At 38.3% G+C, this 14,341-nt stretch overlaps 1 protein-coding gene across 2 annotated transcripts in view; it reads left to right on the top strand.

The window, feature by feature from the left end:
* atrnl1a (attractin-like 1a) overlaps positions 1 to 14,341 on the top strand; it is a 291,501-nt gene that overhangs the window by 51,478 nt on the left and 225,682 nt on the right. For both annotated transcript variants that reach the window (XM_016295005.1, XM_016295006.1), the window contains exon 10: positions 4,120 to 4,274. In XM_016295005.1, the coding sequence (XP_016150491.1) occupies positions 4,120 to 4,274 (155 nt within the window). The remainder of the gene's footprint in view (positions 1 to 4,119; positions 4,275 to 14,341) is intronic.

The raw sequence follows: 14,341 nt of genomic DNA, 5'->3' as shown, positions 1-14,341 counted from the left end.
CCCCCCCCTCCAGTTTCCAGCAATGTTCTCAAATCTGGTCCTGTCTGGTTAGTAAAACAAATGGATTGTAGCCACTTTTGGTGCTGCTAATGGTGCAGATATTACACTCTTTCCCTTTTAACTCCAAAACTAACTTGGAAATGTTATGACATTTGTTATTATTAACGTAGTGTTTGGCCTACAGTTGAACCCAGTGGTACCACCACTGACTTTATGAATGCTATGGAACACTTCTTGAAGCTTAGACAAAGCACAAAGTAGTGGTAGAAGTTAATTTGAGGTTTCTTTCTCACGTTCGTTCCTTTTCACACTCAAAGACGGTTCTCTTAAAAGTTGTCGGCTGCACAAAGAAAGCATTTGTATCCATTTTCTCCTAGAACGTCACTATCTTCTGCGCTTGCAGATGGAAGTCATTAAAAAAAGAGACACATGCCCAGTTTTTTTCCCCTTTGCCTTTATATTTACTGTCTCTTTGCTTGGCCTAACGGTGAAACCTGTCTCTAAAAGCTTTCGTACCCTTAAACGCAAGGATTTCTCACTTGCACACACACACACACAGAAGTCTGACTGTGCGTTCCTCACTCTCTGGCTTTTGATTGGCAAAGTAAGTGAAAGGAGCTGCACAATGCATCAAACAACGCTTCGCTTACAGGGCTCGGGGTGTTTGACAGAGTGTAGAGAGGAGTGCTGAGTGGATGCAGAGTGACACAGAGTGCTTATTCTCACACATACAAACACAATGAGGTTGAAGCAGATATGACACATGAGATGGAACGCGAAAGGAGTTTAGGAACCCATTGTGCCTTTTTGAAGTTAGAACTTTAGAGAAGATTTTAAGAAAGTATATATTTTTGTACATTTTTTGGAATCTGAAAATAATTTTTTTTTTTTATAAATGAATGACGCGTAGGAGCTGGTTCATTTTCATGAATCAAAACCATACAGCAAGGCCTGTGTTGTCTGATTCACAAGTGAACAACTGATTTAGCGTGATCTGTGTAGTCTGTTTCAAAAACATACAAATACAAGTCTGATTCATAAATGAATGACTCTTAAAGGGGTCATATGATGCGATTTAAATTTTTCCTTTCTCTTTGGAGTGCTACAAGCTCTTGGTGCATAAAGAAGATCTGTAAAGTTGTAAAGACTCAATCTCCAAAGAGATATTCTTTATAAAAGTTAATAGTCAACCACGCCTAAATAAAACGGCTCGTTCTAACACGCCCCCACATGTCTATGTCACGATGTGGGAAGATTTGCATAACGCCGCCCAAATGTTCACGCAAAGAAAGAAGGTGTAACTTTTATTCTCGCTGTAGTATTGTTGCTGCCGCCATGTCGTGAAGGCGCTGTGTGTTTCGTTGTGAAAGCAAAACTACTTTGTTTGGCCTTCCAAAAGAGGACGATATCTGCTTCGTCATGCCTGGAGCTGATCTGTGCTGGTCACTGAGGAAATACATCAACTTCGCACTGTGGATCGCTGGATCGGCTTTCACCGTGGACGAAACGAAGTCCAGCCCAGGGTCGTCACATGTCGTTGCTGCAAGCCCGCCAGCCGCTCCTTCATCGAATTCGCCAGCCACCACTCACTCTAGCCACCGGCCTCCGCTCACTCAAGGCTGCCGTGTGTGACGCTGTGTTTCGTTGTGAAAGCGAAACTACTTTGTTTGGTCTTCCAAAAGAGGACACTACTAGAAATCAGTGGTTAAGTTGTATTTACAACACTGTTCCAGAACAGTTCAACCCAAATATTCAGATGTGTGCAGCGCATTTTATGGAGGACTGTTTCCTGATCCTGGTAGAGTAGACTACAATGCCGGCTGTTCTGACTCGTAGACTGTATTTTTTTCACAGACTGTACACAATTTGCCACTGACGATTCAAATGCAAGTTTTGAGCAGTGTAGAGTAGCGCTTGTTGTTTGTCATTTCTCCGATCACAAATGCAGACATGGTTTTATGTTTACGCGGCGCGATGCAACATGTAAAAAGACAGTATAAGTCATTAGAATCCGTAATTATGTCCCCACTGGATGCAACAAATGCCTCATTTATAATGGGTTTTCATGTTTTTGAATCATCGCTCCGGCCTGACAGGGCATCATCACAGTATGGTGAGGGGCGTAACATTTCCGTCGCACGCTTGAGGTATTCGGCCAATCACAATGCACTGGATAGCTGGCCAATCAGAGCTCACCTCTCTTTTCAGACCGATGAGCTTTGTAAAAATCGACGCATTTCAGAAAGGTGGGGCATAGAGGAGAAACAATAATGTACAGTATGTGGAAAATAATGTGTTTTTTTTACCTTAAACTGCATAAACACATTTCATTACACCAAATACACAAAATAATGTTCTTTTTAGCAACATCATATGACCCCTTTAAGAGCTGGTTCTTCTTAGTAAATCAAAATCTTACAGCAAGGCTTGTTTAGTCTGAATAGTGAGTGAACAACACTTGTGAGTGGGTTGTTTTTAGAGAATTAAAACTATCAGTGTGACAAGTGTCATATGATTATTGCACAAATACACTTTTTTGATGATTCAAAAACATATAGTATGACCTGTGTAGTCTGATTCGAGAACGGATTATTCTTAGAAGCCAGTTCTTTCTAGTGAATCAAAACTATACAGTACAGCCCATTTAGGCCCAATCCCAATTCTACCCCTTAGCCCTTCCCCTTTCCCCTACCCCTCCGTTTCGCGCGTTCACGTGAAGGGGTAGGGGTGTCTCGATTCTCTTTTGGTTGGAGGGGTAGGGGTAAGGGGAAGGGCCAGATAGCCCTTCAAATGAAGAATTTTCAGGACCACACTTCAAACGAAGGGGTATGAATTATCTCAGCGTAAACCGGCTTCAGCGGCAACATGGCTGCCCGAGCTAACAAAAAGACACATAAATGTAAGCATTTTTGGCATTAATAAAGATTTTAACGAAAAGTAATAATTTGTTTTATGTTACTTTCAATCGTGAGTTCATATTTACGATCATGTTACTCAAATAAATTTTTGCTAACGTCATATCATTACAATAGTGCCATAACATATTGTCATGTCTGATCAGGGCGATAACCACCATAGACATTGAGGGGTTCTAGCCCCCCCAATAATTATAAATCGCTAAACCCTTTTCTCAAATATTGCCAATTCGAGAGAGAGAGACAGCGAGAGAGAGAGAGAGAGATGAAAGTTGCGTGTATGTGCGTCTGTGCATTTCTCTTTTTAGAGTGAGTTTACTTCAAAAACAGCGATTTTATCCTCTTGTTGCTGGAAAATATAATGTCGCGATTCAGTATTTAAACTGTTATTAATAAAATTCGTGGTACAGCATTGACAAGTATCTTTGCTCCTGGATGTGTGAGCTGCGCATTCTCTGATATGTGTGTGTGTGTGTGTCAGTAAGCAGCGCATTAATATAGAATGGTAATTAAAGGCTCTAATGCACACCAGTATAGGTGTGTGTATTGAAGGAGCTAGACGAAGTATGATGACGTGTGACGGCATAGTAGTGCTGTCCCAATCCTTAGGGGAATATTTTCACCCCTACCCACACCCACTCTGTTTCAAGGGACAAGGGGAAGGGGTAGGCGGAGGGGTAGCGGAAGGGGAAGGGGTATAAAATAGAATTGGGATTGGGCCTTAGTCTGATTCATGAATAAACAACTTTTATGTTTATCAAAAACATTCAGCGTGACCAGTGTAGTCTGATTCCTGAATGAACGATTCAGTGTAGTCTTGATTCCTAACTGAATGGTTATTTTTAGTGAATAAAAAACAGTTACTAAAACAATCTGAATTTCTTACTGTTCAGTTATTATTACTGACTTGAAACAAACCAATAACTTTTACTATGTAATGCTGAACATGTCTGGTTCTTCATGTGAGACAATGTGAGTTTTGTGAATTTGTGATTGTGTGTGCACAAGTGCTTATGCATACGTGTGTGTTTCTGTGTGTGGGTAAATGTCTCTGTGTTGCCATATTACTGATGGCGCCCGTCTGCGTATCTGACCTAGCCTGTGGAGAGCGACCTTCAGACCAACTGTTCCATCCCATAAGCTAAACACTCACGCATACACTGCATTACAATAGCCAATGAGATGTGTATTTGCTTCTCCCCAGGTTTATTCTGAAGGAAAGCGGTCTGGCAAGATACCTCCACTCCACTGTGCTGATCAGTGGAGTTCTGCTGGTGTTCGGGGGAAACACTCATAATGACACCTCACTCAGTAATGGGGCCAAATGCTTCTCCTCTGACTTCCTGTCCTATGACATCGGTATGAACCACCTGTGACCTCCTTTCTTTGATTACACTAGTACTTCCTTAAAAGTAAAGTGTGGAATTGCAATAATAGTGATTCTTCTGTAAAAAATAATAATAGTGCCATTGTTTGGAATTTTTTGCACTTCATATTTAATGAAGCTTTATAACATACAAAACTACCACACTTTGGATTCATTTATCATACACATAATATTTTATGACTCTTCAGTATGAATGGATTTAGTGACGTGTTATGAGAAACAGAATGCATGCACACACAGTGGTACAGTTACTGTAAATTGTTTCATTTCGTTCAAGCTGCTGCAGTGTGATATTACTCACAGTTCATTACAGAAAGCTGATAAGCCATAATGGAATTTCCCAGAATATTGCTGACATATGCAAGCGAGACACATACAGAATGCAGTGACTGCATGTGTGGTGTCTGTAATCAGATCTTTGGTGGTACCCTCATGGAAGACCTCCCAGTGCAGAACCTTTAAATAGTCCACATACCACCTCATCAGTGCTCTCACTTTTCACATTTGGAAGTGAGTGTCTGTGGCTCTGTTCCAAAACTTAGTAAACTGCTTATGTAGACATGATTTTAAGGCATTATATGCTAAAGACATGAAGCCAGTTTGAATGGTATAATTTAGCTGCCCTTTAAGCTTCCTTCATTGGTCAAATTCTAACGACAATTTCAGAATGCATTGTGCCTGTAAGAAAAAAAAAGATGGGAAAGTGAACAAAATGTCAGTTATGTCCCAAATGCAGCACACTTTTTTTGAAACCTAAATGCCAACCTAGGCTCACTGGAAAAATGTACCTCTACATTTTTACAAAATTCAAAAATTTACCATACAATTCACTGCGGCTTCCAGCTGAAAGGAACACTAGTGGAAATACAACACAGCCATCATTTATAACTTTCACACAAAGTTTAATTACAGGGGCAGATTATTGTTTAATAAAGACCTATTTTTGTATGGTTCCTTGCACAGTACTATGTTATGATCTTTAAACACTTTTACCATAGAACGTGATTTGTAAACTGATACATTTTGATGTTTGCATCACATAACTAGCTCCATATGTACAGCTTTTCTGATGTAGTAAACTTGCTCGGTAGCTCACCTGGTAGGGCATTATACTTGCAATGCAGAGTTCTCTGGAGTTGCTTGAAACGAGAGTCACAAAAAAAAGATAGAAGACATGTAGAAGCAAGCTCAAATGGCATGGTTGCTTCTGCAAATGTGTTTTGGTGTCACGTTTGCATTGCTAATAATATCAGTTAGGTTTAATTTAAGTGGTACATTATTTTCATCAACATCGATAATTTAACTTTTAGTGCCACTCACTAGACGTTGAAGTTTTGAACTGCTGTAAAACACCCAACAACCAACGTGATAAACCGTTACCAGATTTACATTAATCTGTTTCAGATAAAACTGAACATGCTTTTAGTGCCACTCTTTAAAAGTGTTGCAAAATGTGCAAGAAGCAACGTAATGCCATTTTGCAGAAATGTCGCCACAGGCAAATTTTTCCAGCGAGCTTGGGTTTCTTAACGCTAAATTACAAATGGTGACGCTTCATAGACATACATATGCGACGACCATTGCAAGTATGCAAGATGACTTCTACACCCTTACACAACAAGTGTGCCAATTGGGACAGAGCCTATTTGTTTGCAATTTATTTTACTACAGAATATATTGATACAATTTTTTATATAATTATGAAGGGATGTTTTTACACAGTATTTGTGCGTGCTATGTATTTTAGGCTTATTAGAGTATCACAATGTTACCAACATGTTAAAGCCAAAATGTTAAAATCAAGTCAAGTCTTCAGTGTGCAACTTGTAGTTCTTGTCAAGTGCTCGTCAACGCAGGCATAAATAGTTTGATGATGTTATTGTTCCATCTCTACAGTTTCTTTAGTGTTGGCAACTTGTGGAGCAACTTATTTACACACACACACACACACACACACACACACTCTCGCACTCACAAAATTATTCAAGGTGAGCTAAGCATACAGAATTTGCATGGTTAGAAAAATCTGGCTTTGCACATACTTTGCTGATGCATAAAAACGAAGTATGCTTTTGGCCTTAGAAGGCAGCTGTTTATGTAGGCTGCATGCAGTCCAGCAAGGCGACTTGCTAGGTTTTGGAACAGAGCGTGTATGTGTGTTGCTGCAGTCATGCAGATCATTTGTAAATCTGTAAGCACACACGCAGCTGAGGGGCTGTTAATGTAGGTTTACAGATATCCTCAGTATGACCTTTCTCAAGGCAAGACCTCTGTGATGGATTGCTTCTGAAACCTTTAACCTCTGTGGTATAATGTCTGGCCATAGGCATCTGTCTGAAGGTATCTGGTGGTACACTTTCATTTCTTCACTCACAGGGTGGTGCTGTGCCACAGAGCTTTAAAAAAAACGTATGAAATTATTTTTCCTTGTAGTCTTTTCAAGTTCACAAAACTTTCTTCTGCAGAGTCAGGCACTGTAAACGTTGACAACACTTTAAATAACCATTTATAATGGGCTGATTTGGAGAACAAAGAGTGCACAGCATGTGTTACATTGCACTTACCTTAAAATATTAAACACCAATTAACATACGCAACTTTTCTCCTGCAAGCCAACGATGAATTTTACGACTGTTGTTTGATATTCTCTATGGCTTACTTTGTCCCAGTAGAGCATGATCCACACACTATAGGCTTACTATGGCCTTTGGCAACTTTGGCTAATGTGGGTTTTTGAATGGTACTTTTACGAGGAATATCAGTGAATGATTTAAAGTGTTCCTTTCAGTGCTGACAGTAATATTTAGCCATCATTAAATCCTCATAAAAAGCTGTGAATGCCAGCAGGCCAGATGGTGTCTGTTATTTTATGAATATCTTTTACAGTACCTCAGACAAGGAGGTTGTGGAGCCAGGGGAGGGCAAGAGAAAGGATGCGAGGAAGTAAGAGATTGTGCTCATTCTTTGCGAATTCCTCCCACAGTGTTTCATACTTCTGTAAATGTAGACTAGCAACTATCACTTCCACCTGGCGCTGCTCTACTGCAGTATGTTTGCACAGAATTTTGCAGCTCAAGTAGCATCAACGGCTTGTGGACTCATTGGACCTTGCTGGTTCTGTTCTGGTCTTAGGGAGTGGTCATTTTTGGCTTGAGTCTGGGTTGGCTCTGTGCGCTCAAGCCACTTTGTCTGATTGCACAAGTTCGCTTGGACAGCCTTGACTGGCTTTACACATACTGGTCTGTCCACATATCTATCACTACCACTAAAGCACTGGCCTAAAATCTGCTCCATTCACTTAATTCATTAAAGTAGCATATTAGGCCATTTTCTAATCACCAGCAGGCTTTCTGGAAATGCTCCTGGAATTGCTCATAACTGTTGGTCTTCTGTTCTTAACATTGAGGATACAGAGGGCAGCCCTTCCAACCTGCTGCAGTGTTATGAAACAAACTGAAGTGACGAACAAACTCTTTTCTTGACTTTATACCTTGTAAAATGCTATTTTTATTTAAATGACTGTTTATTGGACTGTTTATGTTTGCACTGAGTGGAGTGATTGTGCTCTTTTATAATTGGCCCGCTGTGATCAAGTGAAATGCCATAGATTATGTGAGTCAGAAGCGCCAGACTGTCCTTGCAAAGTTGGAACTGCCCAACTTTATAGAAACAGCCTTTTTGCCACAGACGCATTGTAGGCTACTGGTTCAGGAAACAGTCCTCGTCCTCCATAAAATGCGCTGCACACATCTGAATATTTGGGTTGAACTGTTCTGGAACAGTGTTGTAAATACAACTTAACCACTGATTTCTAGTTGTGTCCTCTTTTGGAAGGCCAAACAAAGTAGTTTTACTTTCACAACGAAACACACAGCAACTCCACAACATGGCAGCAGAGGCAACAGCAAGAATTAAAGTTACACCTTCTTTCTTTGCGTGAACATTTGGGCGGCGTTATGCAAATCTTCCCACATCGTGACGTAGACATGTGGGGGCGTGTTAGAACGAGCCGTTTTAGGTAGGAGTGGTTGACTCTTAACTTTTATAAATAATATCTCTTTGGATTTGAGACTTTGGTCTTTGCAACTTTACAGATCTTCTTTATGCACCATGAGCTTGTAACACTCCAAAGAGAAAGGAAAAATTTAAATTGCATCATATGACCCCTTTAATCAAGTCATATTCTGACATCCTCATTAATAAACAGAACTGAAATGTTGTCGCGAAATCCCTTGTGCTAATGTCTGAAATGTTGTCTGTCAGTTTTCAGACTGACATTGTCACATATCCAAAATAACTTCATTTTGGTTACTACTCAATTTGCATATTTTCCTAAACGGTATTAAGTGAAGATTAATGCTTGCCAAATCATAGTATGTGGGACATAGTACAAGATTTGTACTATTTTTTTCTTTTCATTTTTCATAACTTAGCTACATGCATGACTTGTAAACAAAAACGGTATATGATATGATGGTCTGTCCCAAGTTGTGGCATACTGTCTAACTAGAGTGCATACAGTACACACTATAAAGTATGCAGTATGTACTTTCCCAGAATGCGAATTGGGCCTAATTTACTCTTCATTCGTTTGCATTAATGAGCTTTTTAATGTTATTTAATTCCCACCTGTGGCAAGTTCCCTGTCCTGTCCTCAACCCTCACCTATTTTTGCTCAAGAGCACACTCCATCTCACCATTCATTTCTCTTTCTTTCTTCTTATTTTTACTCTGACTCAACTTTTGAGGAGAGAGAAGGGGCATTATTAGCTCTTTTTATGCAGTTTTTCTCGCAATGAGGGACTGAATTCAGGATGACACGGAAAGCAGTTTTCATTTGCGTACCCTCTTTCCATGTCTTCCCCCACTCTCGTACTTCTAATTAGATTCAGGGAAAATGAACCCTAATTAAAATTGTAGCGCTCTGGCTGAGAGGCGTTGTGAAGCTGTGTTTTTTTCTGCACAGACCTTTTGTTTTAATACAACCAGCAGACTAGGTAGCAGATTGCCTCGGCACAAAAACATATTTTATTAAGCTTGCAATTAAAAGGGGTTTGATTTCCTTCCTAATGCATCTCCTGTTCTCTACCTCTGCTCTATCTGTTCCTGTCATCCAGTGTTTCTTCACTCGGTTTCTTTGTCTCCTGTACCTTAGCAATGGGAGTTGAGCCAATATCCTGTGAGGAAATTAAATCTAGGCAGAGCCAACGATGGCTATCAGGAGCGGTTTTACCATTTGAGAGAATATGAATGTCATCTTTAGATCTGTAGAAATTAGACCAGATTTATTGAAGTAATGAATTATTCCAGCCAGAAGACTGTGGGATAGTGTACAATGTTTGACCGAACTGTGATGGACGAAGACAGTGGCTGTGTCCAAAAACATTTATACATGAAGGTAATACCTCCCTAAACTGATTTCGGACAAACCTCTGAAGCAGTATAATAATTTAGTGATCTGCAACGACTGTTTTTTTTTTTTTTGTTGCTAGAAATAACATCAAATATGGAAAAAGTTTGTCAAATCATACGTTTACACTCAAACTGACCACCAACCAAAACTTTCAAAAGCCATCTTTTTTTTTTTATCTCAACTGTCACGGAATTGAACGTGCAGGATAGTGCAATATCATAGGCAGTGAAGTAAACAGTACATCTATGCTGCATTCAAAAATCAGTCAGATGAATGCAATCCCAGGAGACAGGATGTGACATGATCTTTGGATTCAGACTGCCTTGCAGTTCACTGCAGTTCATACATTCCCTGGGAAAGTTCGGAAACACAAGTTTTGCTAATTCTTTGTGATGAACAGTGTTGGGCAAGTTACTCTGAAAATGTAATCAGATTCTTTATTACTTATTACTCCTTTTAAAAGTAATCACGTTACTGTTCTGATTACTTTATTTCAAAAGTAATTAGTAATTAGTTACATTGCTAGTTACGTTACTTTTTTCTCCATGAAATGTATGAAATCCCAGCATACACGCTCCCGATAAATATTTGTTATTAAAGCATCAACATTCACAGAACCCTGTTATTTTTAACTAAAGCAAGCGGCTGCTGCGTGCATGGTTTGGCATGGCAGAATGCCAGCAAAGAGCGCTGCCTTAATAATCACTAAAAGACATCTCAGTTCATTGCAATCTCCCAAATCTCTGTTATAACACAATAAATATATGCATAATGAATCTTTCATAATGTCTACAATTCGTGTGTTATAATGAGAGGATTCATGAGCACGCAAATTTCAGCACTGCATTGCTTAACGCAGAGAGCATGTGTTCTAGCCTAAATAGAAACTCTGCATATGCTTGCACCTGTTAAACGTTTATATTTTATATTAGTTCATGTTGCTTTTGTGCAATAGATGAATAAGTATTTATTTGTTTTAGATATTTTATGTTTAGATATTTCTATTTTGCGGGAGTCCCGTGAATCATTTTATTCTCCCGCATCCCGCACACACACGAGTGTCTACGCGCCTAAACCAGGACTCGCCCATCTTGTCCCGCGCCGCGGGTCTCGCGGGAGAGCAGGTCTCTAATCCACTGGCACTTGACTCGACAGTGAGTGTGCTACATCCTTTTTACAATCTCCAGATTATAAAACACTGCATTCTGTCAGCAATGTAACGCGGCAGTAACGTATAGAGACCTCGGCTTGTAACTATACTATAATTACTATTTTGAAAATTGTAACGCGTTAAATTACTCCTTTACTAAAATAGTAATCAAATTACAGTAACCCGTTACTAAGTAATGCGTTACTGCCCAACACTGGTGATGAACACAAATTAAGACATTTTTGATGAAATCCGAGAGATTTCTGGTCCTCCACAGACAGAAACGGAACTACCACGTTCAAGGTCCAGAAAAGTAGTAAGGACATTGTTAAAATCTGTGGTTCAACATTGATTTTGAAGCTACGTCCTTGTCCTTTGAAGCTTTTGACCTTGAACGTCTATGCAGGGTCAGAAAGCTCTTGGATTTAATCAAAAATAACTTAATTTGTGTTCCGAAGATTAACGAAGGTCTTACGACACGAGGGTGACTAATTAATGACAGAATTTTCATAAAGCTACATCAGTTGATGGTGATAGAGTGGTATTTCAATTCACTTTGCACTCTAACAGTGATTGCTTCCACAGCAATTTATAAGACTGCATTGATGTTAAGGTGTCAAGGTGTATGATACGGTTAAAGCCAGATTGTTCCCATAATATTACTACTGATTAATCCATATATGGCAAACAATGAGAAAGAAAAACCCAGTTATAATGAACAAAGTCTTCCTGACATTCTTGGACAATATTTTCTTTATCAAATCATGTCTGTTCATGTCATGTCCAGTGTCCATTAACTTGTTCGCAGGAGGTCAGAGATTAGCTAAATCCTCTTTGCGTGGTAATTTGGTCTGTTTTCTGAGGTGAAATTTTATGTGTATGCTTGTGTGATCTTAGTTAAACAGCAGCTTGATCAGTACTGCACTCAAGAGAGCGGTTTGCAACCTGGCCATACTTTCTCCGCTCCCTGTTTGCCTGAGAACTCTGAGGGGTAAATGCCAAATTTACATAGTAATGCTGTGGCAGTCTGTGTTGACTAAGAAAGTGTGTGATGGCTTTTGAAACTCTATAGCATGAAATTGTAAGGACATTTATAATGTTACAAAAGATTTCTATTTCAAATAAATCAAATGAGTCCTGAAAAAATGTATCATGGTTTCCAAATAAATAATAAGGAGGGGGGTAATAATAAAACAATAATTTAATTGATCTTTTAATTAATGAAAATTAAAAAAATATATTTTTGGAAAAATAAAGGGGATTTAATATTACAATTAAAACATTGAAGAAATATTGTATGATTATTGCTGAAAAATAAGGTTTTAATAATTTTAGTAGTTGTAGTGGCCTATTACGTACATTCTACTGAACAATAGTAATATATTTCTGCCGCAATGTCTTCAGTTTAACCAAACTTTTATTTTGACTGGTTGCCGTGAATACCTTTACATACATGTGTTTATGTGATATGATGAGGATAGTTTTACTCAAATGAAACGGTAAAATGCTCACGAAGTGACTCTCAGAGCAGTTCTGGAGATGTTGTTTATGTATTTATGTCCTCATTAGTAAGACGGCAGACGTTAATATCACTGCAAGCGTCACGAGCGTTTCAGTACGAGTAGTAAACAAAACCGCGCATCTGCGCCATTCATTAACACAGAGACACGCAGAATTCATATTTAAATCATCGTTTTGCCGCTTAATATTTACAAATACTAGTGGAAGTGGGAGTGTGCTCACTTGTGTGTGCGCATCGGGGCAGAAATCTGCTGTGCGCGATACAGAGAGCGCGACCATGTAACATAGAAACAGAAATTACATGCTGTCGTGTAAATAAGATAAATAACATAAGGCTATTTAGTTTGATTGATAAAAGAACAAGGTATAGACCTGTTCTATAGGAAAGGTAACTTTAAATTACTTATTTTGTGATCTGGCGCTATAGAGAAAATAAAATAAAATGAACTTGACCTTCTAGGGGGGCGGGGGGTACGTTTGGGGGGGCTGGCCACCCCCTTAATACAATGGCAGGGGAAACACTGATTGATATATATATATATATATATATATATATATATATATATATATATATATATATATATATATATAACATGATTTTAAATTGTAATATTATTTTGCATTAATATTATTTTTACTGTAGTTTTGATCAAATAAATGGTGCTTTGGTGAGCATAGACTTCTTTCAAAAATATTTAAAAATGATACAGACACCAAATTTGTGGACGGTAGTTTTTGTGTATTTATATTTCTTTTTTATTGTAGTGACAGAGTAAAATTGGGGTGAAAAGTGAGTGCTTTATAATGTTCTTTTGACTTCAGCAGCTCTGAATATCTGAAGGTCTGAGAACAAGGTCTTCAGTATTCAGTGGCTTATTTTTTTGCAGCCATAAAATCATCTTTGTTCACTATCACTTGACAGAACTGCAGTATGTTGTTGTGTTGGGTATCTCTGTGATGCAGTGCTGTGCTTCAGAGCATGTAATGTGTGGTGTTAATCTCTGATGCTGTCATTAGTGGTGCTATAGGGAGGCTGTGAAATGTTAGATGTGACAATTGTTTCTCTCTCTGTTTCTCGCTCTTTCCTGTGATCTGTATATTGCTGTTTTCTTATATAAGAATTACATGCTACACAGCATCTGTGCACAAGGGCATGTTAACAGTGTGTATATATACTGTATGTTTTCTTGGCACATCTGTCTGCATATGTATTGTGTGCATGCACGTTAATGCATTTACTAGCAGGAAAGCCTGTAGAATATAAAGAGAGTCTTTGGTTTCCTCTTCTTGTTGATTAACTGACCATGAGCACAGCTAATTACTGAATTAAAGCGCGTGTAACGAGCCGAGAGTGTGTCCGATCTGGCAGCCTGGGAATAACATATGTCAGAGAGCTCAAGTAACCTGGACAGACACGTACATCTCAAAACAGACAGATGTCTCTGTCAGTAAAAAGGTTTAGTTTACATAGAGTATGGAGTACACTGCTGCTTTCACTCCTGATGAGTAAAATATCTCTGCACTGATATTAATATTCTGGCTAATATAAATAAACTACATTTAAAAAAAACAACAGTTATTTAAATCCTACAAGTGAGTTTAGGCATCACAACATTATAATGTACAGTATAAAATTGTCATTTTATGTTGTTATTAATTTCTTATTGTTTTTAGAGATTATGTGTTGTTAGATGATGGCAAAGCAAAGGTAATCTGTTCAAAACATTTTTTTAAATATAAATATATAAAATATAAATACTTTTATTCAGCAAGGATGAATTAAATTGATAAAAAGTGACAGCAAAACATTTATAATGTTACAAAAAATTTATTTAAAATATATAATTTGAACTCTCTGTTCTTCAAAGAATCCTGAAAAAATATTTCACGGTTTCCATTTATATATATATATATATATATATATATATATATATATATATATATATATATATATA

The sequence above is a fragment of the Sinocyclocheilus grahami genome, unplaced genomic scaffold (genome assembly GCF_001515645.1).
Source record: "Sinocyclocheilus grahami isolate Dianchi unplaced genomic scaffold, SAMN03320097.WGS_v1.1 scaffold328.1, whole genome shotgun sequence".
NCBI classification, from domain to species: Eukaryota; Metazoa; Chordata; class Actinopteri; order Cypriniformes; family Cyprinidae; genus Sinocyclocheilus; species Sinocyclocheilus grahami.
Note: the sequence above shows the minus strand (reverse complement) of the source record. Positions and strands in the feature narration are given on the sequence as shown.